Raw genomic sequence first — 27,456 nt, forward strand, 5'->3', positions numbered from 1 at the left:
CGAGGCAGCGGGAGGGAGGAGAGCCAGAGCGACCCAGGGGACGACCGGGGGCAGCTGCCACTTTCCAGACGGACGGGCGGGAGCAGGCTCCAAGGTCAGGTCAGCACAGGAGACTTTATTCACGTATGCGCACCCCTCCTGGCCGGGCTGGGCCAGACCCTGCGGCTCGGAGCCGAGGCCGCGGGTTCGGGCAGGAGTTCCAGGGTCCCTGGGGCCCCAGGCTCACACGTGCTGCCGCCGGTGCCGCAGAACCTCCGTGGGTGTGAACAGGAAGTCCTTCTGGCAGGCCGCGCAGTGGTAGGGCTTCTGCAAGACGGACGCCTTCTGGAGGGGCTCGGGGGAGGCCTCCTCAGCCCCTGAGAGAGAGGGGGAGGGAGGCTGTCGGGGGGGGGGCTCTGCCGAGCGCTCCCCACCCAAATCCCAGGCACCCGCAGGGCTCAGGCTTCCCCCCGCCCCCCCACCGCCATCCCGGCCTCTGGGGAATCTGGCTCTGCTCCTGCGGGAAGCCTTCCTCAATTAATACACACACAGGCAAGCCTGAACTCTGTGTCCCATGGGGTGACTGAGACAGACAGAGCCCTGGGGTGGTAACCATGGGGCCCCTCCGCCCTCTCCCCGACCAGCCCCGTGTGTGGTGCATGCGGCAGACACGGTGTCGGGGTCCGCCTGCTGCGGCATCCCCTGGGGTGACAACAGGGTGGGTGTGGCCGAGACAGAGACAGCTGGACAGAGAAAAGGGCAAGAGACACAGCGGCGAGGGACAGAGGAACAGAAAGAGGCAGACCAGGGTCGGCACCACAGGGACTGAAAAGAGACGGACACAAAGAAATGAGGAAGAGCGTTCCAGACCCTCCCTGTCCCGGGCTCGGGGTCTCTGGGAAAAAGCCTGTATGTGGCACCGACCAGGACTACAGCCACCGGTCCCCAGATGTCCAGTGAACGAACGCCTGGGCTCACGGGAAACGGCCGTGGGGCGGGTGGATGGGTGTCCCGGCCCCCCCCCCCCCATCCTCACCTGGGGGACCGTCCTGTGGGGCCTCGGGGCAAGTGTTCTCGTGCGCAATGCGCTCCAAGGGCGTCAGGGGCACGTGCAGGCCGCAGTGGGGGCAGGTCCAGAAGGTGCGGAGACAGTCGCTGTACAGGTCCGTGTCGCTCTGAGGCAGGAAGGCCGCGTCGGGACTCGGCCCCTTGCCCAGCTGGCCGCCACCAGCCTGGGACCCGTCCCGGAACCCTCGCCCCCACCCCGGGGTTGGCAGGCCTCGTCCTGAAAGCGCATCCTTGCACCAAGTGGGGGCGTGGCTGGTGGGGAGGCAGGGACTCCCTTGAATCCCATCTTCGGGGGCTGGGGGGTGGGGCGGTGAGGGGCCAAGGTGGGGTCCACGCTTACCGTGAGGCAGTTGTAGGTGAGGAAGTCAGTGACTGCGTAGCCCCCTTTGGTGGGGTGAGGGGACAAGGCAGAGCTACCAAAGAGGCCAGGAAGACTGGGCATGGCTGTGATGGTCTGGGGTCCCACATAGAGGTTCTGGACTTCCAGCCCCGTGAGCCGCCGGAGGCTGTAGGGGACCTGGGGAAGGAAAGACAGGAAAGAGGGGTGACAGACCCAGGGAGACGTTGTTAGGGCACCTGGATCCAGCCGTACCTGAAATCTGACCCTGGACGGTTCAGTTACGGGGCCAACTGCTTAGCCCAATCACAACAGGGTCTCAGACACTCTGGACCAGGGGCTTGTCTAAAACATGCCCCAATGCCCCGGGCCCCTCCTGTGCTCCCTGTCACTTGTGGGACCACAGCCAGACCTTCCATCCGGCCACCTTGCCTGTCCTCACCGGCACGCCGGTCTGTTCCCCTCGCCCTGGCTCACTGGGCCTGCGGCGCCTCCAGGAAGTCACCCTGGTTCACACCGTCGTCTCCACCCCATCCACACAGGGTAGACTCAGGAGCAATTCGCGACTCCCGGCTTAAGGGGTGGGGAACTGAACTCAAATCTGCTCTGCCCGATTCTTCCCACGCTCCTCTGTGGACAGACAGCTACGGACAGCTTCCCTGCACGCCCTTAACCGCTAACGAGGGGCAACACACACAGCGTAAACCTGTGTTGATGAATTGGGAGGGAGGGACCTGCAGGGGTGAACAGCGGAGCCAGGCTCCTGGGGTCAAATCCGGGCCCCAGCCCTTACCAGCTGTGTGACCTTGGGCTCGTCCTCAACTTGTCTGGTTTGGAAACCCGCAAATGTGCGACCCCTTGGCGAGCTAGAAGCCAGGCCTTCTGGACTCCGGATCCCTGCGGCGGGCACCCCTCTGGCCAAGGTGGGGCGTGGCCACCCGGGGGTGGGCGGGGCAGGTACCTTGGAGGCCGTGAACTTCAGCAGCTCCCTGCTCAGGTCGGCCACCTCCTTGCGGGCGACCGGATCCTCCTCCTCCTCCTCTTCTTGGTCCACCTCCGGCCGCCGCTGCTGGGCCTGACGCGCCAGCTGCCGGTCCAGGGCACTTTCCCAGCGGGCACGGAGCCGCACGGAAGCCGCCAGAAGCCGGACGGCACTCTCACTGTCCGCAAGCTGGAGCTCCAGCCAGCCGTCAGCCACCAGGCGCGAGCAGTCACCGTTGGTGTCCAGGGACCGGCTGAACAGCAAGAGAGACTGGAAGCGAGAGGACCGGAAGACAGACAGTGGGCGTCCACCCTCGCAGCAAACACATACCGCTCGCCTACTCTGTGCCACGCCCCCTTCCGGGTTCGGCTGCGAGTGAGACAAGAGTCCCCGCCCCCACGGAGCAGGCGGTCTGCTTGGAAAAACCGCCGCACCAAGACCAAAGCGGGAACTGCCATTCGTTCTAAGGAGTCAGGACTGCCATCCCGCGTCGGAGGCAGACGGCTGAGGGAAAGCGCGTGTCCGCTGGGCTGAGCTTACACGCGTGGATGCCTCTGTCCACACTCATCAGCGTACCTGCCGTGTGCACGTGTCATCCTACATGAGCTTTATCCTCAAAACATATAAACAGGGCGGCTGGGTGGCTCAGTCGGTTAAGCGCTCGACTTCGGCTCAGGTCATGATCTCGCAGTCTGTGAGTTCGAGCCCCGTGTCGGGCTCTCTGCTGTCAGCACAGAGCCTGTTTTGGATCCTCTGACCCCAATCTCTCTGCCCCTCCCCCACTCATGCTCGCTCTCTCAAAAATAAATTAGCATTAAGAAAGGAAGGAAGGAAAGAAGAGAGAAAGAAGGAAAGAAAGAAAGAAAGAAAGAAAGAAAGAAACGAAGAAAGAAAGAAACCAATCGTACAGAGGAGAGACAATGGCCAGGCAGAATCGCAGCCAGTAAATGTTTGCTTCCTCCCAGAAGTCCGCTAACTGCCACCACTCTGTCCCCTTACCGCTTTGTTCTTTCTTTCTGGCGCGGATAGGAGAATCTGGCGTTATGGTTTCTATTTATTTGTGTTTCTGTTTGTTGTTTGCCTCCCCCACTCATACAGGCGCCCCATGGACACAGGCAGTTTTGCGGATTCTGATCACAACTGAACCCCCAGCACCTAGAACAGTAATCGGCACCTGGCGCGAGGCACTCGCTCAAGAAACGTCTGAGCAAATACACAACTGGGCAGGTCAGAGTCAGCTCTCACGGGGTGGGTGGAAATCGCAGTGCCCACAAAATCCCCTGAGGCTCGGGGAGCCTGAAGGGTTTCTCTATTCCCTCTACATTCCCTGGGATCGAAGCGAGGGGTCCTGGGAACGGGGACGCCCATCTGGGGGGCACGGGAGGCATGTCGCGCGGCCCTGGAGCTCTGGCTCGGCCGCCTGCTCGCTGTGTGGCTCAGGCAAGCGACATGCCCCCCTCGCCCCCTGAGCCTCATCTCCCCCATAAAGTGAGAATCACGGCTGGCCTAGAACCACAGGGTGGCACGCAGAACTCACGAGGTGTGGCCGCTAAGGCTGGCAGGACTCTCACTTCCTGGCTGCAGACGCACACACACACGAACCTATCTGCAACCTAAGCATGTCCTCCGCGGCCACCCCCTCCCGCCTGGATGACTGCAGTCACTTCCCTGCTGGGCTCCCCGCTTCTGCCTGGCAGACTCTGATCCAGCTCTGTCTGAACCTTCCCCCGGGGTGGGGGCTCCAGTCTCCCCTACTTCTCTGACCTCCTCTCTCTGATCCCATCTCCAGCCATTCTCCCCTTCACCAACACTGTTCCAGCTGTTCCCTGGGCCTGGCGCATATGTGTGGGCCTCAGGGCCTTTGCACTCGCTGTTCCCTGTAAGACACTCTTCTCCCGAAGTATCCCGTGGCTCCTTCCCTCCCTTCTTCCAGGTCTTGGTTCAATAGCACCTTCTCAGCAAGGCCCACCCTGCTCACCTTTTTTCGTACAACAGCCTGTCCCCCACCCTCACCCCGCCCCTGCCCAATCCCCTTACCCCATTCTTCTCATTTTCCCCAAGTACTTCTCACCCGCTAACATGTAAAGCATGCAATGCTTTACAGTCCTTACTGCCACCCTGCCCTGCCGGGCGTGCGCTCTGGGAGAGCAAGGACTGGGCTCGTCTTGTTCACCGCCGTCATGCCAGTGCCTTCGACGCTCCCGACACACAGCAGGCGCTCGGCAAGTATTTACCCAGCACAGGAATGCAGAGCCGGCTGGGGGAAGGCGGCTCTGCAGGCCCATCCCAGCCTCCTGCCCTGGGGACACGGTCATCGAACCCGGGAGCTGGGGCGCGTGGGGCTGGGACGCACCTGGAGCGCGGGGATGCGGACGCAGTTCACCAGGTAGGCCTTGTTGGTCTCCAGCAGGGAGACGAAGGTGAGGAGCTCGTGCCTGCTGCTCAGCTTGTCCTTGTCGTCTGGAACGGTCAGGACGACAGCTCAGGGCGCCCCTGCCACCGGATGTCCCACCCACAGCCCCCCACCCCTGCGCTGGCCCGTTCCCCAGGGGCTGCTGGTCCCACCGGGGCATTTACACACCCGTATAAAACACACATTCACGCAGGGCGCCTGGGGGCTCAGCCCGTTAAGCGTCCGACTCTGGACCTTGGCTCAGTCATGATCGCACGGTTCGTGGGATCGAGCCCCACGTCGGGCCCTGTGGTGACAGTGTGGAGCCCACTTGGGATTCTCTGTCTCCCTGTTTCTCTCCCCTCTCCTGCTCTGTCTCTCAAAAATAAACAAACTTTAAAAAAAAAAAAGTTTATTTATTTATTTAGAGAAGGAGAGAAACAGAGCCCGAGCGGGGAAGGGCAGAGACAAGAGGGGAGAGAGAATCCCAAGCAGGCTCCATGCCGTCAGCACAGAGCCCAGTGTGGGACTTGAACCCACGAACCGTGAGCTCATGACCTGAGCCAAAACCAAGGGTTGGACGCTTAACTGACTGAGCCACCCAGGAGACCCAAAAATAAACTCTTTAAAAAAAAATATACGCTCATGTGTATAAAGTGTCTGTGACTTATTGGCAAATACTTTGTCATAATGAATATGACTTTCACTATGCGTTATTCGATGTTAAGAAATACTAGGGTTTTTTTGTTTTAGTTTTTTTGTTTTTTAAAGAAATACCGTTAATTTCATTAGGAGTGACAGTGGCATCGTAATACTGCAAAAAATCAGTCATTATTTTAGTCATTTCTAAATGATATGACGTCTGGGATCTGCTGTACAATGCTCCGGCAAAAAGAAAAAAGTGAGGGGCACCTGGGTGGCTCAGTCGGTTAAGCGTCCGACTTCGGCCCAGGTCATGATCTCACGGTCCGTGGGTTCGAGCCCCGCATCGGGCTCTGCGCTGACAGCTCAGAGCCTGGAGCCTGTTTCAGATTCTGTGTCTCCCTCTCTCTCTGCCCCTCCCCTGCTCAGGCTCTGTCTCTCTCTGTCTCAAAAATAAATAAACATTTTTAAAAATGTTTTAAAAAGAAAAGAAAAAAGTGAGGTGATGTAGACACAGGTGGCCAGACGGCGGCTACAGAGGCTGGATGAAGGTACTGAGGGCTCGTCCTACTCTACCTGTGTGACATCTGGATTTTCAAAATTAAAAATCAAAGGAGAACAACAATGGAGCAGGAAGAGGGTTAAGGGACCAGAGATTTACAAGCAGTTAAAGGCTTAAGAGACAAGTTGCAAATTCTACCTTAGATGCGTCCCGTTCTAACCCTGACCTTTCCAGGTTAGCATGTTGTGATACCGTATGGTACTCTCTTCACAGACAAGGAGAGAGATGGGTTGTGCCCCAGAGTTCACACAGAGCGCGCGGCTATACCACGGCCATCGGGAAAGCACACGTTCCACACCGAACGTTCTGGAGGGTCCCCGCCCGGCCTGGCTGAAGCCTCGCTGAGGCGGCTCCTGGGGCTGAATGCCAGAATGCTGACCCTGTGCCCACAGGGCCTGAGGGAAACCCCTGGGCAGGACCGAACCGGGAGAACACAGAGCTCAGAGGACAGGTGCTGCCTACTCACTAAAAGCTCTGGCCTGGGGAGTGGCCTCAGACCCCCATCGGCCACCCCCTCCCCACCCCACCCCTCCGTGGGGAGGGCGGGGCTCAGTGTGGCAGCGGACTGGCCAAGGTCACCCAGCGAGGTCTGGCTCTTGGGACCTCCATGCCTGCAGGTCCTGTGACAACAGCCCCAGCGAAGGCAGAATGTCGGGGGAGAAAGGGGGTAACCCCAGATAGTGAGGGGCACCCTGACGTCACCGTCTCCACTCCTCACATCCCAAAGGGTTTCCCCCTCCCCGCCCAGACTCACGGTACCTCGGCTCCCTTCACCGCCCCCGGCCTCTTGCTCCTGCGCGTGCAGAACCTCCGGACTGCTGGCAAAGACGGAAGTGGGGTGCGGCACGGTGCCCTGCTTGGACTGGGTGTGGAAAATCTGGAGGGGCCAAAGGCAGACGCCAGGTGACAGAGGCCCTCGGACCTACTCTCCACCGCCCAGAACCCTTCTCCCTCCAGCTCTTTGCCAGATTCCCCCATCCGTGTCTCCCCTCGAAGTCCCCTCCTCCAGGAAGCTTTCCCTGACTGCAGCCCAGGCTGGCCAGATACCCCCCCCATGTCCCCCGATCCCGACCGCAAGCACCCTGGGTCACGCGTCCAGGCACAGATCTGCCCCCACACGCTGGCCTGGAGCCCACGAGGGCAGGGCCAGGACCGTTTCCGTATCTCTGAGTCCCCGGCACGGAGCGGGGCAGGGAGGGCCTGCTGAATGACAAAACCCACGCGGGGCCGGCGGGCAAGCGGAGGCCCACCTGGTCCGAGTCCTTGCGGCTGCTGTTGAACGGGTCCGGGACTGCAAGCTGGGGGTAGAGGCCCCGGCCCAGCACCAGCTTGAGCAGGGCCACCTGGTCCCGCGTCAGGTCCTGGGCCGAGGTGGTGGCCGCCTGCAGCTGATCCAGGCTGTGCCGCAGCTTAAACTTCACATCCTGGCGGGAACACGGGGGAAGGCGGGTTCCTGGGGGCCCCATCCCGATACCCACGCGGCTCGTACAAGGCTACGTGGACCCGAGGGTCCCGCGGATGGCGGTGGCCCGCTCCCGTCCGCGAGACCCTGGCTCCGGAGGGGAGGGCAGGGCCCCCCTCTGCTCGAGTCCGCCCTGCCTGCCGCCCCAGGCTCCAGAACAGGCCCCCGGCGCCCACCTGGATGTCCACGCTGTCGCCGGCCCCCGGGTCCTCTTCGCTGGAGCAGCCGCCCGGGTCCTCCTGCAGCCGCAGCACCTTGCGCCTGTGTCCCCCGCCCTCCTCGTGCCGGCGCTTCAGCTGGTACAGTGCCCGGCGCTCCCGGCGCTGCTGCAGCCGGCTGTAGCTGTCCCCCGGCTTCGGGGCCCGGGCCCTGGCCAGTAGCCCGTGGTCCTCCAGCAGCTCCTGGGGGCGGCGGGGCCCGGGTGAGCGACGCGGGGCGGGCCGGTGGGCGCCGGACCCAGACGCGGGTTCCGGCCTGGGGCCCGCCACTCGCCGGCCCCTCTGTTTCGGAGGACGCGGACGTCGTGTGCACGTGTGACAGAGAGAGACGAGGACCCCCGCCCTCTGCTACTCTCTCGGGGTCTGCGTGCCCACAAAAGCGGAACCGCTGCTCTGGAAAGCCAGTGATGCTGGCAGATGCTGAGAATGGTCAGAACGTCAGCGGTCCCCAACAGGGGGACTCCTGAAATTGCACGGCAGGCCCCGGTCGGGTGACCACCCGCTCCAGGCCTCGACGTGCCCAAGTTCAACCGCAAGGAGCGCGTCACGCCGGCGAGTCTTACTTGACTTTCTCCCGCGGCACCACCCGCACGCCCACCGAAAGGCACGGCGAGGTGCCCGTGGAACAGTCGCGACACAGGCAGGCTGCGGGACCACGGAGTAAACGTGGCAAAGGCTCGCGTGGCACCTGTGCGCCAGGCCCTGTTCTAAACACTCTACGTGTCTTAACCCACTTAATCCTCACAGGACAGCTGTCATTGTCCCCCTTTCCTCATGACAGTGGAGGCCCTGAGCCGCGTGGCACTGGTATCTGCCGCCGGGACGTCCACGCCGGAGCTGGTGCCCCGCCCATCCCCCCACGCGGCCTCCCAGAGCTCAGCCTACGTGGCAAGCTGGGCCTCCCTCCCCCCCCCCCCCCCCCCCCGCTCTAGATGGCCGAGTTCCATACGAGGAGGGAGCGTGTGACCCCCGACCCTGGCCACTCCTCCAGGAAGCCCTCCTGGATTTCTACCCCTTAGACCCGCCCAGGCCACCCCACATCTGAGTGTCTGATGGCGGGGGGAGGTGGGGGCGGGGTGCAGGGCGGGACTCCGCCCCGTCAGAGAAGAGAGGCTGTGCCACGGAGCACGCTCACACGTGCTCACTCTGCACCCTTCCCCCGGCCCCGCCAGGTTTGTTGCCGGCCCCCACCCAACCCTCCCCCGGTCCTGAGCCTCACCTTGAACTGGCGCCGTACGTTGGCCATCTCGTACAGCCGATGCTCCTCTATGCACCGGTGGCGGCACCACTTGCGTGAGCTCCTGCTCCGTTCGGATTTCACCTGGTGCAGGTCAGAAACCAGGGCGTCTGGGCCTATCCAGCTGGGGGAGGGTGCAGGGGCTGACCCACCGCCCAGACACCCCCAGCACGGGCCCAGACACCAGCCCCCTGGGAGAGTATGAGGCAGGTGGAGATCTGTCAGGCCTCCCTCAAGGACACCTGCTCTCCTTCTTCCAGCTCTCAGCCCCCCCGCCCCCTCCTACAGGAAGCCCTCCCAGACCACACCGGGTCAGACATCCCCTCTGGGCTCTCTCGGCCCTTTGGACTCCCCATCACGGTCCATTCTGAGTGGTCACTGTCTGGGGCCAGGTCTGCCTCCCTGCGCTGACCTGTGAGACCCAGGAGAGCAGAGCCAGGCGGTTTTAGCCACCGCTGGGTCCCCAGCACTGCCCAGCACAGGGCCAGGCCCAGAACAGGGGCTCGGGGAGCACGTGCTGGATATACAGGTGCCACCCAAGGGTGTGGACTTTCTCCAGTCAGCAGTGGGTCTGTTCAGTGTTTTAGAAACCCCAGCCTCCCCTCAAGGCCAGGCCCCACACCCACGGGAATGAATGGTGGACACGGGGGCCCGTCCAGTCTGCAGAGGGCTCCGTGGCCCTCCCTGGCGTGGAGGGCCTCCCCCGACTCCGTGAAGAATGACACAGACAGGGGTGACCCCACCCCCGGCCTCACCTGCACCCAGGTGTTGAAGACATTGAAGAGCGTGAAGGGGTCACCGTGGTCACTGTCCAGGGGCCGCCGCGCGGCCGCACCCTCGGGGTTGCTCTGGGCGCTGCGGGTAAAGGGCGACTGGACACTGAGGGCAGCCGCGATGGTGAGCACGGGCTCCGCCAGGTGGAACACGGAACCAAGGATCAGCATCTTCCCTGGGGGGCCGGGGGTGGGAGACGGGAGGGACCCTGAGCTGAGCCTCCTGGGCCCCGGGACACCCTGCCCCAGCTTCCCTCCACCTTGCCCACAAAGGGCCTTGGGAGCCAGCCAGACAGAATCAAGTCCACACACTGCACTCCACGGTCACATGAGCTTGGGCAAGGCCTCAGTTTCCCCACGTGTAGGTTGGAGGTAACCCAACTCCCGCCTCCTGGGGCATGAGGCGGGCACAAAGGGGTGGCTGCTGTTAGTGCCACCGCCTGCCCGGCTCTCCTCCCTACAACGGACTCCCCACCCCCCTTCCTGGCTTTATTTCCCTTCCCGGCACTCCCCGTGCCCCGCCACGGTATCCCTCTCCTCTCTCTAGAACGTGACTCCAACGAGGTGAAAAGCCGTTCCTATCGGCCAGCGCTCCTCAACAGGAACCGAGCCCTTCCCCGGTCTGGCCCCACAGTCAGTGGCCTGCGTATCATGCGTCTGACTCATCCTCACCATTTCTGCCTTTCTGGAAAGTTCCTGTTGTACGTCTAGCCTCGTAAACTGAAGTTGGGCAATAGGACGAGGCTGTCCCAGAACCCTGTAGCTCTGTCCCTCAGATGAGTCCCTCTACTTCTCTGTGCCTCTGTTTCCCTGTCTGGGAAATGGGCCTAGCCCACCTGCCTGCTGGGAGGATGTAATGTGCTTTTCCTGTGAAACACGCGGAGCTCCGACCGGCACAGAGTGACAACGGTGACTGAGCCGTCGGGGCCGGGACCGCCCAGCACTGGGTCATTGGCGCCTCCTGCCCCACAGGGCTTGGGGACCGACAGTGTCAGCTTGGCTGGGGAGCGCCTCCCAGCTCTGCCAACTGCATGACCCTGGGTGAGCGCGATCAAATCCAGGCTCTATCGTTTGCCTGTTCCGGGCCCTGGAGCATCTATCTCTGTCCCTGGCCAAGCGTCAACTTCCTCCTCTGTACAGAGGGGGTGACAGGAGGCCCTCCCTTCACCAGGTGAGCATGAAATGACAGAAGGCCCGTAAACCCTTTCACTGACATACAGCCAATGCTCACAGAATGTTCTTTTTCTTCTCAGATCCAATTCTCCCTGCTCTCGCCCTGTCTCCTTCTACAATAAATAAAAAGAACCACCTTCCCAACCACAAGGGGTCCTCAGGGTCGGTAGCACGCAGCCTGCCATCCCCACCACGGCTCCAGGGTGTGGTACTGGTGGGGGTTTTAACGACATTGACACAGGCAGAGAGTTCTGTTGGGCATCGGGCCTGGAAATGGTGCCACAAACAGTCGTGCTCAGCTGGGAATATTCTGTGGGCCACACAGATCATCTAGAAAGTCTCGAGTCAGGAGAATCAGACCAGAACGCACCTCGGTCAGCAAGCTTCTCAGAAAGGGCAGGGATGACTCAGGAATGAGCAAGAAGAGGCAGGAGGTTTTGACATCCTTACGACACCGAGGGGGGGGCGCCAGGGTGGAGCTGGGGACAGGCTGTGCGGAGGAGAGGTGCCTCTCTGTTGACTGCTGTACCCGCAGCGCCCAGAACGGTCCCCGGCAGGGAGACTTGTGAATGAATGGACGGGGCCCAGTGAGAGAACGGATTTGCCTATGAGTCACCCAGAGAGTGAATGGTCCCCGCAGCCACTCCCGGGGCCCCGTGTGGTCACCCCTAAAGGAAGTCCTCACCGATCACCACGTCCACCGGAAGCTGGGCCAGCAGAGAGCCGATAGGGGTGAGGGCCTCTGAGCTGTCCAGGGCCCCCTGGTCCCGGAGGTAGAGGATGGCCGTTTCCAGGCTGGCTGGTGGCGGAGGCTCGATGAAGGGGAAGGTTCGCGGGTCCCCCACGCACATGCTTTTCATCTGGAATGACAATCCAGTCCCCCAGGAATGGGGAACTTGGGAGCCGCTATGGAGCACCGGCAGGGGGCTCACGGATCACAAGCTCCTAATGCCTTAAAACTCCTAATGTCAAGGCCCATCACACAGAAGCAGGGGAGAAGGACCACTGTCTGTCTGTCTGTCTGTCTACCCAGCACCTCTTCTCCCAGACCCCGGCCACGGAGCAAGCCACATGACCTAAGCTAGGCCCTTCTTGGTTTCTCAGCCCCTCGACATGGCAACCGGCGAAGGAAGGAGGACGTGATCTGAGCAGGCCCTATCAGGATCCTCCCTGGGATTCTGCCATCCGACGCTGGGAGACAGAAGTCGGGGCATCCTCTCTGGTTGTGACGGGTCGGTGTGGAAGCCCAGAGCTGCTGGACCATTTTTCCCTGGAGACGAGCCCGAGACAGCGGGTAGAGGAGTCCTTAATCGTTCCTAAGCCAGACCGCGCCCCACGATGGACACACCACCTCGTGAAATCCCCTTTCCTGCTTCTGGTAGTTTGAGCTGGGTTTCTCTCACTTTGGACCAAAGAACCCTGATTAATTCAGTGGCCCAGAGACTGAAGCACAACACCCACCCGTCGCCGGGTCTGGCGAGGTGTAAACAATCAGCTACTCCCTGGAGCAGATGAAGGAAAGGCTGGCGTGGGGGGCTCACGTGGCCGCGAGAGAGCACGGGGAAAGCTCAGAGGGCCCGGGGGCTCGGCCAGCCTCCCCGAGAGGTGACCTACTCTCCTAGGCCTCTTCCAGGGGGAGGCACAAGCTTGGGCCACCCACCCGGCAACCAGCCGGCCCCCCTCCCTCCCTGCTCTTGAAACCTTGATCATGCCTGGGAGAACACCCAACGCTCATTTAAAAGTCCCCTAAATCAGGGGTGCCTGGGGGGCTCAGCCGGCTAAGTGTCTGACTTCAGCTCAGGTCATGATCTCACGGCTCGTGGGTTCGAGCCCCGCATCGGGCTCTGTGCTGACAGCTCGGAGCTTGGAACCTGCTTCGGATTCTGTGTCTCCCTCTCTCTTGGCCCCTCCCCTGCTCGTGCCCTGTCTCTCTCCCTCTCAAAAATGAATAAATGTTAAAAAAAAAATTTTTCTTCTTTTGTTTAAATGAGACCCACAGTGTGCTTAGGTGGCTCAGTTGGTTAAGCTTCCGACTTCGGCTCAGGTCACGGTCTCACAGTTCCATGGGTTTGAGCCCCGTGTCGGGCCCTGTTTGAGATTCTCCCTCTCTCTCTCTGCCCCTCCCCTGCTCACACCCTCTCTGTCTTTCTCAAAAATAAATAATAAAATTTAAAAAATGAAATCAAAAAGAGACTATCAGAGTGCATTATGCATAGGAAGAGGGGCTGGTCTGTGCCACTGGCCACTTCCGCCCCGGGGGCCTGCTGGGGAAGCCATCCGCCCTCCCCAGCTCGCTCCGCTTTTCCTCTTCTGCCGGACCACAGAACCCACACTGGCCAGGCTCCGCTGGGGGGAGGTGTAGCCACAGGACCGAGCGCTAACCAGGGCAAGGCGGGTGGAGGGACCTGGCCCTCAAACCCTCCCGCGCTCCCTCGCCGGCTCTGCGGCACTGGCCGCTATGTGAGTGGGCCTGTTGGGCCCAGCAGCCTAATCCAATCAAAGCTAACTGATGAGGTAAGAGTCTGGACAAAATATGCGGAGAAACCCCAGTTTTAAAAGCCACGTCTTGATGGGTTTTCTGTTACAGCTGAAAGCATTCTGATGGAGTCACGAGGTCTCTCCCACGAGCCTGTGGATCTGGGGAACAACCGTCCCCCCGACATGGGATCTGACGCTTGGGAAGGATGAGCTTCCCTCCGTGGCCCGGCCAGGCCGGCCCTGCCCTGCTCTGCCCTTCCTGGCCCTGAAACCCTGGGACTGGTCCTGTCCCAGGTCCTCCCGGGCTCCTCCCGGCACCACGCCTCACCTGCAGCACCAGCGCGTCGAGGGCCACCCTCCGAATCTCCGGGACGGGGTAGGGGGCGAAGGCATCGTAGTCCGATTCAGCGTAGAGGCGGAAGCAGACGCCGGGGCCCGTGCGGCCCGCCCGGCCCTTCCGCTGCTCGGCACTGGCCTGGCTGATCCAGAATTCCTGCAGCCGCTGCAACTTGGCCTGTGGGTCATAGCCCATCTCCTTCACCTTCCCTGGGCGGGGACAGACGGGACACCGTGGGCAGCGGCCACGCGGGCCCGCCGCCTCGCCGCTCACTCCCGGACACCCCGGCTTCCTCCTTTATTCCATTAACGCCAACCAGGAGCTCATTCTGGCCTTGACCCTGACGTGTTGTTGATCTATTCTTTCGTGTCCTCATTCACACGTCTCTTAACTTTCGCAGCCTCTGTGTGCTCGGGAGCCCGGCCATCCAACCGTTAGTATTAAGCTCCTGCAACGAGCCGGGCACTGTACTGGGCGCAGCTGTGAACAAAGTCCCTGGGCTCACGGGGCCGAACAGGACACAGTTCATCAATTCGAAGACTGACTTTTCCCACTTTCACTGTCTCTGAAAGTGGGACGCACTTTAAAAGCAACGGCATGGGGGCGCCTGGGTGGCGCAGTCGGTTAAGCGTCCGACTTCAGCCAGGTCACGATCTCGCGGTCCGTGAGTTCGAGCCCCGCGTCGGGCTCTGGGCTGATGGCTCAGAGCCTGGAGCCTGTTTCCGATTCTGTGTCTCCCTCTCTCTCTGCCCCTCCCCCGTTCATGCTCTGTCTCTCTCTGTCCCAAAAATAAATAAACGTTGAAAAAAAAAAATAATTAAAAAAATAAATAAATAAATAAAAAATAAAAGCAACGGCATGTCAATGTTTAACGAACGTTTTTAGGGGCGCCTGGGTGGCTCAGCCAGTTGAGCGTCCGACTCTTGATTTCGGCTCAGGTCATGATCTCACGGTTCGTGGGTTCGAGCCCAGCGCTGGGCTCTGTGCTGACGGCACAGAGCCCGCTTGGGATTCTCTCTCCCTCTCTCTCTCTCTGCCCCTCCCCTGCTCGCACTCGAGCAGTCTTTCTCAAGAATAAATAAACGTCGAAAAATGTTTTTAAATGTTTAAATTCTAATCCTTACAACCCGAAGGAGACTCTGCTATTACTGCATATTTTACAAACAAGCAAACTGACTAACTTAGTGTCAGTGACGCGACCTTGGTCACACAGCCAGGCTGGCTTCAGTGTCTCCTCACTGCTATGCTACTCTGACTTCCCAAAGAACAGTCCAGTTGGGAAGACAGAAAATAAATAGATCAACAGGCATAAAATATAATGCCCATACTCTGAAGAAAATCAAGGCCTTGCAGGGGAAGCAACAGCGGCAGGAGGAAAGGGAGATCACAGAAGTGGACAAGGTGCGCCTCTCTGATGGAGAGACATTCACGCAGGCCCTGCAATGAGGAGGAAGTGAGCCTTGCAGATATGTGGAGAAAGATGGCTCTCGGCAGAGACGACAGTAAGTGCAAAGGCCCCGAGGCAGGGACAAGTTTGGAACGTCTGAGAAGATGACGATGTTGCCACTGCCCCACAGCCCACTCCCTGCTTTGGTCTGGAGGTCCCTCACTACCTCTGCACGTCTCCAAACCCCACAATTCTCTCTAGGGCCCAGGGACGGTGGCAGGGAGCAGCCCTTACCAGAATCTACTACGAAGCGGATCCCATCAATGGTGACTGAGGTCTCAGCGATGTTGGTGGAGAGGATGCATTTCCGAACCCCAGGGGGGGCCACATCGAACACCTGCGGGAAAGGCGAGGAGGTGACATCCGAGACCAGCTCAGCCCTTCCTGACCCGTGTGTCCAGGGGCCTCTTGACACCTCCTGGTTGGGCCCACGGGCACTTCACACCCACCTACAATATCTAAAGTAGCCTCGGAAGCAGGGAAGGCCTCCCTCCTCCCCGAGTCCCCACCGCCCACGTGGGTCAGAAACCTAGGCTGTCCTGGCTCCCCTTCTCCTATCCCCCCTCCAGCCACACCTGCACATCTCCAACATTTCTGAAATCCAATCCCCTCTCCCCAAACCCGCAGCACTGCCCTGGCCCAGGCCCTTCTTTCCCACCCAGGTCCTGCTCCGGCCTCCTCCCCGGTCTCTGATCATATAGAGCAGAGGGATCTGCTAAAGCAAACTGGCGTTGCTCCCCACCTTGCTCAGAACCCTCCCATGGCTCCCGGGTGCACTCAGGGCAAAGCCCAGGCACCACGCTGGGTCTTCCGGGCCCTGGGGTCTAGGCCTGCCCGCATCTCAGTCCCAACCAGCCTGCCTTCCCCATCACAGCCTGGACCCCGGCCACCCTGCAGGTGGTCTCACAGCAGCCCTGCCTTTCCCTCACCCACCACAGGCCCTTTGCACAAGCCCTTCTCTTGGGCCCAAGGGACAGTCAAGCACAGTAGTCAAGAGAGGTCAGCAACTAGGTAGGCCTGGGGGCCAGATCCAGCCTCCTGCCTGTTTTTGTAAGTCAAGTGTTAACACAGCACAGCCTCGCCTGCAGTCTACGGCTGCTTTCCTACTATAGTGGTGGAACTGAGCGTGTGTGCCAGAGATGAAACTCTACGCCCTGGTCCACCCCCGCCCCCGCCCCAGACTGTCTTCCTCCCTCTTCTACCCCAAATCCTCCCGGTCTTCCAAAGCTCAGCTCCGGAGCCTCCCACGGAAGCTCACCCTGGCACATACTCCCCGCCCGCCCCCACGAAAGATGCGAGCAGCGCCCTCTGCGGCCCGCAGCCCTGCAATGGTGGAATCACATCCCCGACACCCTCCTCCTCCCCCCCCCCCCCCCCCCGCCCCAGAGTCAAACCCCACCCGGCCCGGCCACACGGGGTACCTTGTCCTGGTCGGCCACGGAGAGGGCGCTGTGCAGCGGCAGAACCACCCAGCGCTGAGTGCGGCTGGCATAGGCCTGGGCCGCCTCGAGCACCGCGCTGATCTCCGCCATGCCGCTCAGGAAGACCAGGAGGTCGCCCCGCTCCTCCGGCGGATACTTATTGTCGATGGCCTCCAGCACCCTCAGGAAAGGCCGAGGGTCCAGCTTCTCCGACTTGGACGCCGGCGGCTCGGCCTCCTGTGGCTGGTACACGACCTGCAGGGAGACGGCCCCGGGCAGGGGGGCACCCGGTCACCCGCACGGCAAGGGCCGACCGTGGGCCGCCGGGGAAGGCGTGGATCGGTCAGGGGGCAGGCCGCACCCCCAAACGGGTCAGTTTGAGGATGCCATAAAAGGACAAAGTACCAAGGTAACCGGAAAGCTTCCGGGTGCTGGTCATGACATCCACGTTACCTGATTTGGGAAAATCAACTGAGCTTTACGCATGGTGTGTATGTACTATGTCTGGAGAGCAACTTCAACAGCATCAGAATTTCAAAGGGTGGAGCCAGGATCAAAACCCTAGATGGGGGCGCCTGGGTGGCTCAGTCGGTGAAGCGTCCAACTTCAGCTCAGGTCATGATCTCATGGTCTGCGGGTTCGAGCCCCGGGTTGGGCTCTGTGCTGACAGCTCAGAGCCTGGAGCCTGTTTCAGATTCTGTGTCTCCCTCTCTCTGCCCCCTCCCCCTTGTGCTCTCTCTCTCTCTCTCAAAAAATAAACACTAAAAAATTAAAAAAAAACTAGAAAAATCACTTCCTGGAGAGCATCCTCGCTCTATTTTTATGGCTGCTGGGAAGACAGACAGATGGGCATTTAGAACCCGAAGAAACCACAGTGTCCTTGTGCTAAGAACTCTAGAGCTCTCGCTAATTCTTGGCCAACGGTGCAAGAGGAAGGAGTGACTACCAAAGCACAAAACAGACAGCGGGTGCAGACCATCTTGAAGGGCCGACGGGAAGCCGGATGCCAGAAGGGAGGCGTTCCGTGAGTGCCACCCACACGGGTCCCCTTCTGGGCAAGACAGAAAGGCGGGAAGGGAAAAGGGATCTGGAAGAGCTAACAGAGGCTGTCTGCGTCTGTGAGCACGCTCCCCGTCTCTGAGCCTCGGTTCTACCCTCACGGGCAGAAGCCCCTGGCGCAGGACTCCCGGGGCTGTGGTTAGGGGCCCCTGGGGCCGCGGGGACGACCCACACTCAACCCACGTCAGCTGTGACCATCTTCCCTGTGACTGCCCACGACACCCGTCCGCGAGCCCCAGCCAACAGGCCGAGCCAAGGGGTCAAAGTTCAGGGCGGAAGTTGCTGCTGGGAGATGGAGAAAACCCGGCCGTGAGATGGCAGAGCAGGAGAGAGGAGCCCGGGTCCCCGCACGACCGCATGGAACAGAGCTGCCCGCCGGCCTGAACCAGCAGGACTGTCACAGGAGAGCAACGAACACTGATCTTTACGCTTCCGGGTCTCCTGCAGCAAAGCCCTGAGCACCTACACAGCACATTGGAAGTGCTCAGAAAATAGGAGCTTTAAGGGACAGAGGGCGAGCAAGACCGTCCTTATCTGAGAGATGGGAGTCTGAGCAGGCCAGGGGAGAAGGGACGTGTCCGGCTTGGCCAGAGACCAGGTGGGAGGCCCGGGGGGTGTGGGGGCAGCACTGACCGTGATGGGGAACAGCCTCCCGGGCACCTGCACCACGGGGGCCCCGCCGAAGTAGCTGGAGAAGAGCGAGATGTTGATGGTGGCCGACATGAGGATGACCTTGAGGTCAGGCCGCTCGGGCAGCAGGCGCCGGAGAACGCCCAGGAGGAAGTCGTTGTGCAGGTGGCGTTCGTGGACTTCGTCCACGATCAGGACCTGGTACTGGGGCAGGCGGGGCTCCCGCTGGATCTGCCTCAGGAGCAGCCCCACCGTCAGGAACACGATCTTGGTGGCTGCCGTCCGTGTGCTCTCAAAGCGGATCTGGTAGCCGACCTGGGGGCGGGAGCGGTGGAGCCCAGACCTGGGGACCGGCCCCCCACCGGCTTACACCCGCCCCCGATCCGACCCTGGAGCCCAACACGCTGGGGTTTGGATCCACCTCTGCCACTTAGCGCCACCGACCTTGAGAGCGCAGTTCCGTCCCTCAGAGACATTTTGTCCCCGAGATGCTGCGAGAACAGTACGTGCTGTGCACGTATTTGGCACACGGCCGGGCGCGCAACTAACTGGTCGGCTGTAATGGTGACAGTTCACCTTTCAAGGAGTCCTCACTCTGCCCGGAACTACTTGAAACGCCGGACGTGTTTCACACAGCCACCACAAGCAGCAAGACCCACTCTTCTCACCTCACCGATGGGGAAACTGAGGTCACGCATCCAAGGCAAAACACAGTTAAAAAGTGGTACTGAGGGGAAATGATCTTTGTGTGTATGTGTGTGTGTTAATATTTTATTTTTTTTGAGAGACAGTGCGAGCAGGGGAGGGGCGGGGGGCGGGGGGAGACACAGAATCCAAAATGGGCTCCAGGCTCAGAGCTGTCAGCAACGAGCCCGACTCTGGGCTCGAACCCACGAACCGTGAGATCATGACCTGAGCCAAAGTCGGACACTTAACCACTGAGCCACCCAGGCGCCCCGTAAGAGGAAATGATCTTAACCCCTACCTCACATCACACACCTGCATGTGCGTGCGCATACACACACACAATCAATTTCTGATAAGTTACGGTTTTAAATGTAAACATCTTTGGGGCGCCTGGGTGGCGCAGTCGGTTAAGCGTCCGACTTCAGCCAGGTCACGATCTCGCGGTCCGTGAGTTCGAGCCCCGCGTCGGGCTCTGGGCTGATGGCTCAGAGCCTAGAGCCTGTTTCCGATTCTGTGTCTCCCTCTCTCTCTGCCCCTCTCCCATTCATGCTCTGTCTCACTCTGTCCCAAAAATAAATAAACGTTGAAAAAAAAATTAAAAAAAAAAATGTAAACATCTTTAAGTAAAAATATAGGATGTCTTTCTGGCCTTAAAGTAGTAATATTCCTGAAACAGAGCCCAAAGAGTGCCAACCACAAAAAGAAAAGGACAGGGGTGCCTGGCTGGCTCAGTTGATAGAGAATGTGACTCTTGACCTTGGGGCTGTGAGTTCAAGCCCCAGGCTGGGTGTGTGGGGCCTACTTAAAAAATAAAAATAGGGGCGCCTGGGTGGCGCAGTCGGTTAAGCGTCCGACTTCAGCCAGGTCACGATCTCGCGGTCCGTGAGTTCGAGCCCCGCGTCAGGCTCTGGGCTGATGGCTCAGAGCCTGGAGCCTGTTTCCGATTCTGTGTCTCCCTCTCTCTCTGCCCCTCCCCAGTTCATGCTCTGTCTCTCTCTGTCCCAAAAATAAATTAAAAAAAAAAAAATAAAAAAAAATAAAAATAAAAATAAAAATGACAGAGACGCCTAGGTGGCTCAGTCAGTTGAGCATTTGATTTGGTTTCGGATCAGGTCGTGATCTTGCAGCCTATCGGTTCAAACCCCACATTAGGCTCTGTGCTAATCAATTTCTACAAGAATCAATTTCTAGAAGATCAATTTCTAGAAGAATCACCGCTAAGCCAGAGGGTATCATTGCTAAGTGCTCTGGGAACTTTTATCGCTACTGCCCTAAGGGCAACACCCTGCGCCTCGGGGTCACACTGGAAAGGCCGGAGAGCTGCTTAAGTCCCACTCACCCGTGAGCCATACTGACTGAGGCTCTCGAAGCTGACGCGCTTGGCCAGGGAGATGCAGGCGATACGCCGGGGCTGGGTGCATGCCACGTGACTGAAGCCGGCGGCCAGCAGGTACTGGGGCACCTGGGTGGACTTGCCACAGCCCGTGTCACCCGCCACCACCACCACCTGGTGTTCCTTCAGTGTCTGCAGGATGCGGGTCCCGTACTGGGCGATGGGGAGGGCCGCCCGTTCCCTCTGCAGTCTGGCCAGTCGTCCAAACGCCTGCTTCTGGCCAAAGTCCAGGTAGTGCAGAAGGGCTCGGCGGAACTCGGACACCCTCTCCGGGGGCTGTCTGTCCAGCCCCCGAGAGCCCCGGGCGTCGGGGCCCCGGACCGAGAGGTTGATGCGGTAACGGGGGTCGTAAGCGCGAGGCAGGTCGGCCAGCGCCGGGATGCTGTGCTTGGGACGCCCAGGGTCCTTGTCCCCCTTCCTGGTGCTCTTGAGGTTCTGGAATCTCTGTAAGCGTTCAAAGAAGGTCCAGAACTTCTTGCGCTCCTCAGAACCCTGGGGTATATAATCCTCATCACGGAAAAAGGCGTCCTCGAAGAGGCGACGGGTCTCCGGACAATTCCAGTCCCATTTCTCAGGGGCGTCCTCCTCACTGGGATCCCAGTGTCGGCCTCGGTCATCCCCGCCCTCCTTCGTTCTGGGAGGAGGCATGTGGTGGGCAGTCGCGACGCGGTCTCAAAGCTGCAGTGAGAGCCCAGTGCCCGCGAGGAGGAACCACCTTCTCTTCAAAAAGCCAATTTTGCTCCTCACTGTGGCACAGGAGGATGACAGGCAATGGGCCCCGGGTCCAACTGGTGACACACAGGGCACCTCACGACTCCTGCGGCGATCTGTGCGACAGACACAAGTCCATCCTGGGTCTTCCAGGCCCTGCGCACCTGGAGGAGAGAACAGAAGACACTCATTTGTCTTTCGAAGCAATTCCTGAAAGGCTGCGGTTTTGTAAGCACGGGACGAGGAGGATGGATGGTAAGGAGTAAGGTCATCCTGAGCCCTCACATGTGGTCATGGTCACATACGGCAGACATTTCGCCAGACAATCCGGTGACTGGGCTGTGGGAGCCCAAAGGAGCTGCCTGACCATGCCTGGGAGTCAGGCAAGGGTCCCCAGAGACGTCTGACCTGAAATCTGAAGGACTGTAGGCCATGGGACCGTCACGAGAGGCAGTAACACAAGAAAGCTGGGGTATAATGGAAACAGTATGACAAGACTTCTTTTCTTTTTTTTTTTTTTTAAAGTTTTTTAACGTTTATTTATTTTTGGGACAGAGAGAGACAGAGCATGAACGGGGGAGGGGCAGAGAGAGGGAGACACAGAATCGGAAACAGGCTCCAGGCTCTGAGCCATCAGCCCAGAGCCTGACGCGGGGCTCGAACTCACGGACCGCAAGATCGTGACCTGGCTGAAGTCGGACGTTTAACCGACTGCGCCACCCAGGCGCCCCAAGACTTCTTTTCTTAATATTTATTTTGTGGGGGGGCGAGAAGGAGAGAGTGTGAGCCTGAGGGGGGAGGGGCAGAGAAAGAGGGGGACAGAGAGGATCTGAAGGAGGCTCTGTGCTGACAGCAGCCAGCCTGATGTGGGGCTCGAACTCACCAACCATGAGATCATGACCTGAGCTGAAGTCGGAAGCTCAACTGACCGAGCCACCCAGGCGCCCCTAGGCAAGAGCTCTGAGAACCCCTACTGATTGCGCAAGCAACAAAGGTCTGGCCAATCATGGGCCCCTACTCATCCTTTACCCGTTGATTGGTGCGAGGTGTGGACATGTAGTCCGGGGAGAGCCAATCACGGCCTTTCTCTGGAATTTACACTAGGTTGCCCGGAGAGAAAAGCCCTCATGTTATCTATCTGCTTTCCCAGAAACCCATCCTAGAGAAAAGCCTGCGCGTGGGCAAAGCACGCACCAGGATGGCCACTGAGCAACTACCAAAACAGAGGTGGAAGAGGGAGAGGGGAGAAGGTTGGCAGCATCATTTAGTGCTGGAGACCTAGTTCCCAGCTACACAAGAAAATGTCTTTGCTCCAAGTTGGTTTTCTGACTCTCAGCTGCCTAAGTCCTAATAGTACACAGCATATCCTCGTATGTACGATATTCTGAAGTCCATCCCTCAGATTCTTATCGTTTATGGCCTTCGATGTAGGTACAGGCTTTGGAGTCAGGCAGATCCGGGTTTGAATCCCTGCTGCATCATTAGATGTGTCACCACTGGCAAATTAACTTGCGAGGCTGTTTTCTTCGTCTATAAAATGAGGATAATGGCGTCTTCCCGACATCGTAGCACTGATTGCCCAGCCAGGCACGGAGGAGCGAAACAGTAACTAGAATTCGAGTCCAGTCTTTCTCCCCGTGATGACTAACAAGGGTAAAACGGCAACAACCAGGGGCCTAAAACCTGGAAAACTACACTCGAGGCCACATCCCACCTTCGTACGGAATCAGCAATGCCTTCACCTACTCTTCAGTCTCCTGGGGCCATCGTGGAATAGATTCCACCTCTGCGGTCTCGTGGGGCACTCAGGTCATCCATGGGAGTTATTAGAGCCAGAAAGGGGTTTCCACTGAGGAAGCACTTGTGAGCTGGCAGAGTGGTTTCCCGCGGGAACAGGAGCCTGGGCACCCTGTTTTCTGGTAGACGCCCGGGCTGGGTGGTGCTAGAGTGGGAATGCAACTTGTAGAGGAGGTAGTCAGAGGAAAAGGCCTTGGAAGGCTGCTGACGCTGAGCCCGTGATCCTCAGAAAAGGACAGGGAATGAAATGGAGCGCGTTCCCCCGACGCTGCAAACTGCCTGTGTGCACAGGGGCCCGACAGAGCGCAAACCATGGCTCTCAAGCGGTCTCTTCTCAAGAAATCCACCGCCCGTCTCTTCTCAGCCGACGGGGCAGGTGACTCTGGATTTCGGGGTTGTGAGTTCAAGCCCCACGTTGGGTGGAGAGGTTGCTTAAAAATAGTATCTTGGGGCGCCTGGGTGGCGCAGTCGGTTAAGCGTCCGACTTCAGCCAGGTCACGATCTCGCGGCCCGGGAGTTCGAGCCCCGCGTCGGGCTCTGGGCTGATGGCTCGGAGCCCGGAGTCTGTTTCCGATTCTGTGTCTCCCTCTCTCTCTGCCCCTCCCCCGTTCATGCTCTGTCTCTCTCTGTCCCAAAAATAAATAAATGTTGAAAAAAAAAATTTATTTTTTAAAAAAATAAAAAAAAAATAGTATCTTAAAAAAACTAAGGAATCGTAGGCTAGCTTGTAGATTTCTCGGATCCCGTGGCTGCTCTTAACTGTGTCTCTGACCATCTCTGGGCCTCTTGACGATGGCTTTCAGGGGCCTTCTCTGCTTCCCTCGTTCTCCCCTCTCTGGCCGTCCATCGTCATGTCTCAGCCTGTCTCTTCCAGCTCACCATGCTCAGCCCTCTTCCTCCGTTTCTTTCTTTTTTTTTTTTTTTTTTTAATAATCTTTTAGGGGCGCCTGGGTGGCTCAGTCGGTGAAGCGTCCGACTTCGGCTCGGGTCATGATCTCGCGGTTCAGGAGTTCAAGCCCCACGTCGGGCTCTGTGCCGACGGCTCAGAGCCTGGAGCCTGTTTCAGATTCTGTGTCTCCCTCTCTCTCTCTCTGACCCTCCCCCGTTCATGCTCTGTCTCTCTCTGTCTCAAAAATAAATAAACGTTAAAAAAAAAATTTTTTTAAATACTAAAAAAATTTTTTTAAAGTTTTATTTTTGAGAGAGACAGAGTGCGAGTGGGGGAAGGGCAGCGAGAGGGAGACACAGACTCCAAAGCAGGTTCCAGGCTCCAAGCTGTCAGCACAGAGCCCGATGTGGGGCTTGAACTCGCGAACTGTGAGATCATGACGTGAGCCGAAGTCGGACGCTTAACCGACGGAGCCACCCAGGCACCCTCTTCCTCTGTTTCAAAGTCTGGTCCCGTCTCTCGTTTCTCTGATTTTCTGGTCTGACATTCTCCCCAACCGTCTTTCTCCATTTGACCCTCTCCATTCCTCCATCTGCCTTTCTCGTTTGCTCCTTGTCGTCAGCTCTGATGCTCCGTTTTTGTCTCTCTCGGTTCCCATCACTGTCTCTCCCTCCATCACGACTATCTCTTCATCTCCATTTCTCCACCTAATATTTTGCCTCCCAGTTGTCTGGTGCTTCAACAAGTTAGCACTCGCTCCCGTATCAGGTACCATTCTAAATCACCTGCGTATACGTACACGTGCAACGACAAGCATCCGCACACCTACGCTTCCCTCACAACGTTAAGAAGGTGCTATCGCCACTCCCTGTTGTACTGAACCAAAGATGGTTAAGTACGTGGTGCGACGGGGAATTCAAATCTAGGGAGTCAGGGGGCGCCTGGGTGGCTCAGTCGGCTAAGCATCCGACTTTGGCTCAGGTCACGATCTCACAGTCCGTGAGTTTGAGCCCCGCGTCGGGCTCTGGGCTGATGGCTCAGAGCCTGGAGCCTGCTTCCGATTCTGTGTCTCCTTCTCTCTCTGCCCCTCCCCCATTCATGCTCTGTCTCTCTCTGTCACAAAAATAAATAAAAACGTTAAAAAAAAATTAAAAAACAAATAAAACTTAAGGAAGCTTTAAAAAAAAAAAATCTAGGGAGTCAGGCTCCCATTTACTCCTCTTCATCTCCTCGGTGTGATTCTCCATCATCTGGCTTTATGTCTCCATTTTTAACCATGACGCGGTCTTTCCAGTTCTGTTTAACCATGACGCGGTCGTTCCAGTTCTGTTCGCACTCTAGTCTTCCAATGGAACCAGCTCTCCATCGCGTCCCATTTCTCCACACCCCCCCCCCCATGGCTCCCTTGAGGGTCTGCCCTCATTAGGGCGGCCGTCTCACTCACTTCCCACCTCCGGCTCTTTCCCTCAGCTGGCTCTTCCCCTCTCTCAGTGGCTCTGCCAGCTCTTGGCCAGTTTCTATTTCCACTGCTTCCGCCTCTGTATCAGTCTCTCCCCATGACTCAGTCTTGTGAATTAATGAAGAGACATCTCACTGCGATGGAGCTGGGAGGCCCCAAGAACGGGGGAGCCCTCCGGTGGTACCACGCGAGGTCAATCACTTGGAAGAATTGTCAAGTACAGGCTCCGAGAGAATGGTTGACAGCAAAGAATCATCAAATACCGGCCGCCACGGGGGAGGAGGTTCAGGGTCAGTGGCATCTCCTTCAAGAAATCCACCGCCGCACCGGCACCTGGGTGGCTCAGAGGGTTGAGCGACCGACTCTTGATTTCCACTCAGGTCATGATCGCAGGGTCAAGGGATAGAGCCCCATGAGTCTCTCTCTCCCTCTGTCCCCTCCCCGCTTCCGCTCTCGCTCTCTCGAATTTTTTTAATGCTTTAAACTTTTTTAAAAAGAAATCCACCACCACAGCAACTCAACGAGAAATCATCATCGCCCTGAATTCTTGCTTTCTCCAAAGCAAAGGACTTTCATTCAAAGCAACCCCTCCCCACTTCGCCCCTCTTCTCCATGGTTTTTGCTATAGCCGGCCTGTCCCAAATTGCAACTTTCCATTACCCCCCAAGTAAAACCCACCTTGGCTGCTAAGATAACTTTTATTTTGAAGGCCAACCAGTGTCTTGCTCCTCCGTGGAAACTGCCCGCCTCCTGAGCCTCTGTTCGCCAATTACCACGCCCATCTTCCTACTCTTCCCCCCCCCCAAGTTCACGGTGCCACCACATTTTCTCTGCAGTCTCCGCGAGGCGCTCTGGGGGACCCCATCAGCTCCTCGCGCCCCCCCCCCCGCCGCCATTTCTCCAGTTTCCGGCTTCCGTCCTCTCTCAACCTCCCCGTCTCTCGGTCCCCCAGCTTCTCCAAGCTTCTTTTCGCGACTCCCATTTCTTCCAGTCTCGCGCCTCTCCGGGGCCCAGGCACTGCCGGGGCGCGCAGGCTCCATCTCCGTCCGCTTCTCCCGGCCGCTCTGGCTCCACCAACACACTTCCTCATCTTGGGATTTCCCTCCCGACCCCTCGGCTCGCTCCCCAGCTCCCCAACCTGCTCCGACCCGCGCCACCGCCGCCGCCCCACCCCCCTCACCTCACAACCGCCGCAGCCGCTCCAACTTCCGGTCCCCAGCGCCCCGCACGCGCCCAAAGCCGGCTCTGCGCCTGCGCACGCCACCACCCCTCGCGGCCCGGCCCCACCCCGCCGCGGGCCGAGGAGCCGGCGCGCCACCGGGAGCGTCCGAAAACCCACTCTGCGCCTGCGCACAGCACGCGCGGGCTCCGCCTCTCTGCAAGTGGAGCCGGGAGTGACGCTGCGCCCTCTAGGGACGGGGGGCAGCACTGCGGCGGAAACTCGGAAGCGCCTTCTCCCCCGCGCACGCTACCCTCCCCCCGACTGTCACTTGCGCCCGGGCCGCCCCGACGCCCGGGGAGAATGCTAGCAGGAGCCCAGACGCTATGAAACCGCTCCCGTGATTTAGTCACTACGATTCATAATTATTAATGCAAGATTCCGTTAACGCAAAATTCACCCTAGCAATTCACTAATAAATAATTCAGCTCCACTCCCCAGCCTCTTGAAGGCAGGGGCCGTTCCAGCCGTGGAGGTCCCATGTCCTCCAGCGTCCACCACAAGGATCAGAGAGTCGGTAAATGTTTGTTGACTAGTCCTAGGTGCCCCAGTCATTGCGGGTCTGAGCCTCAGTTTCCCTATTTATAACATGAGGATAATATCTCCTTTTCAAGACCGTTGGGGAAAGTAAGCGAAAGTGTATACATACATAAGGTAATACATTGGGTTTTTTTTCCTACTGTACATAGTAGGCATTGAATAAATGTTAGAGCTTTCATTTTTATTGTATTCTCCTGCCATTCCCCTTTTTCCTTAAGATGATACTGCCATTGAGAAGCTACGGCCTTCGGTTCTAGACCCAGTTCTAGGCACTGAGCATACAGCAGCGGACGAGACAGATAAAGTCCCTCCTCCCCCGGAACTCTGGTTTTAGTAGGGGAAACAGACACATAAGTGAAAAGAATTGCCAAGAAGCACTGTCACGCTCTTTGGAGAAAAACAAAGCAGAAAAGGAGCAAGGAGTGTTATCATTTTAAGTAGCATGATCAAAGAGGACAGCTCCAAGGAAGCAGCATTTGAGCAGAGAGTCGAAATACGTGAGGCAGCAAGCCACCGAGCCCCCGGAGGTAAAGGAAATAGAAACCGCAGAGACTTCCATGGCAA

At 58.7% G+C, this 27,456-nt stretch overlaps 1 protein-coding gene and 1 long non-coding RNA gene across 5 annotated transcripts; one reads left to right on the forward strand and one right to left on the reverse strand.

Moving 5' to 3' along the window:
• Window positions 1-95: 95 nt before the first annotated feature.
• Window positions 96-26,396, reverse strand: DHX34 (DExH-box helicase 34). 4 transcript variants are annotated; one of them, XM_047077749.1, is made up of 17 exons: window positions 26,314-26,396; window positions 20,224-21,152; window positions 18,201-18,512; window positions 16,509-16,763; window positions 15,322-15,424; window positions 13,632-13,849; window positions 11,511-11,685; window positions 9,635-9,828; window positions 8,862-8,963; window positions 7,601-7,825; window positions 7,213-7,386; window positions 6,722-6,839; window positions 4,720-4,826; window positions 2,178-2,636; window positions 1,388-1,564; window positions 1,016-1,154; window positions 96-356 (listed from the first exon to the last, which is right to left on the reverse strand). In XM_047077749.1, exons 2-17 carry the CDS (start codon window positions 20,923-20,925, stop codon window positions 223-225), a joined length of 3,594 nt encoding a protein of 1,197 aa, XP_046933705.1. In that variant the 5' UTR covers window positions 20,926-21,152; window positions 26,314-26,396; the 3' UTR covers window positions 96-222. The 4 variants fall into 4 exon arrangements, with proteins under 4 accessions (XP_046933705.1, XP_046933706.1, XP_046933703.1 ...); XM_047077750.1 differs by lacking the exon at window positions 26,314-26,396 and adding an exon at window positions 25,812-26,254; XM_047077747.1 differs by lacking the exon at window positions 26,314-26,396 and adding an exon at window positions 25,812-25,890 and having other exon boundaries at window positions 2,346-2,636.
• On the forward strand, window positions 10,042-11,313 carry LOC124510977 (uncharacterized). Its single transcript, XR_006961789.1, has 2 exons — window positions 10,042-10,823; window positions 10,906-11,313. It is a non-coding gene; the product is annotated as an uncharacterized LOC124510977 (long non-coding RNA).
• Window positions 26,397-27,456: the final 1,060 nt, after the last annotated feature.

The sequence above is a fragment of the Lynx rufus genome, unplaced genomic scaffold (assembly GCF_022079265.1).
Source record: "Lynx rufus isolate CCGP_SWC_20201006 ecotype Redwood Valley unplaced genomic scaffold, mLynRuf1.p SCAF_16, whole genome shotgun sequence".
Classification (NCBI taxonomy): Eukaryota; Metazoa; Chordata; class Mammalia; order Carnivora; family Felidae; genus Lynx; species Lynx rufus.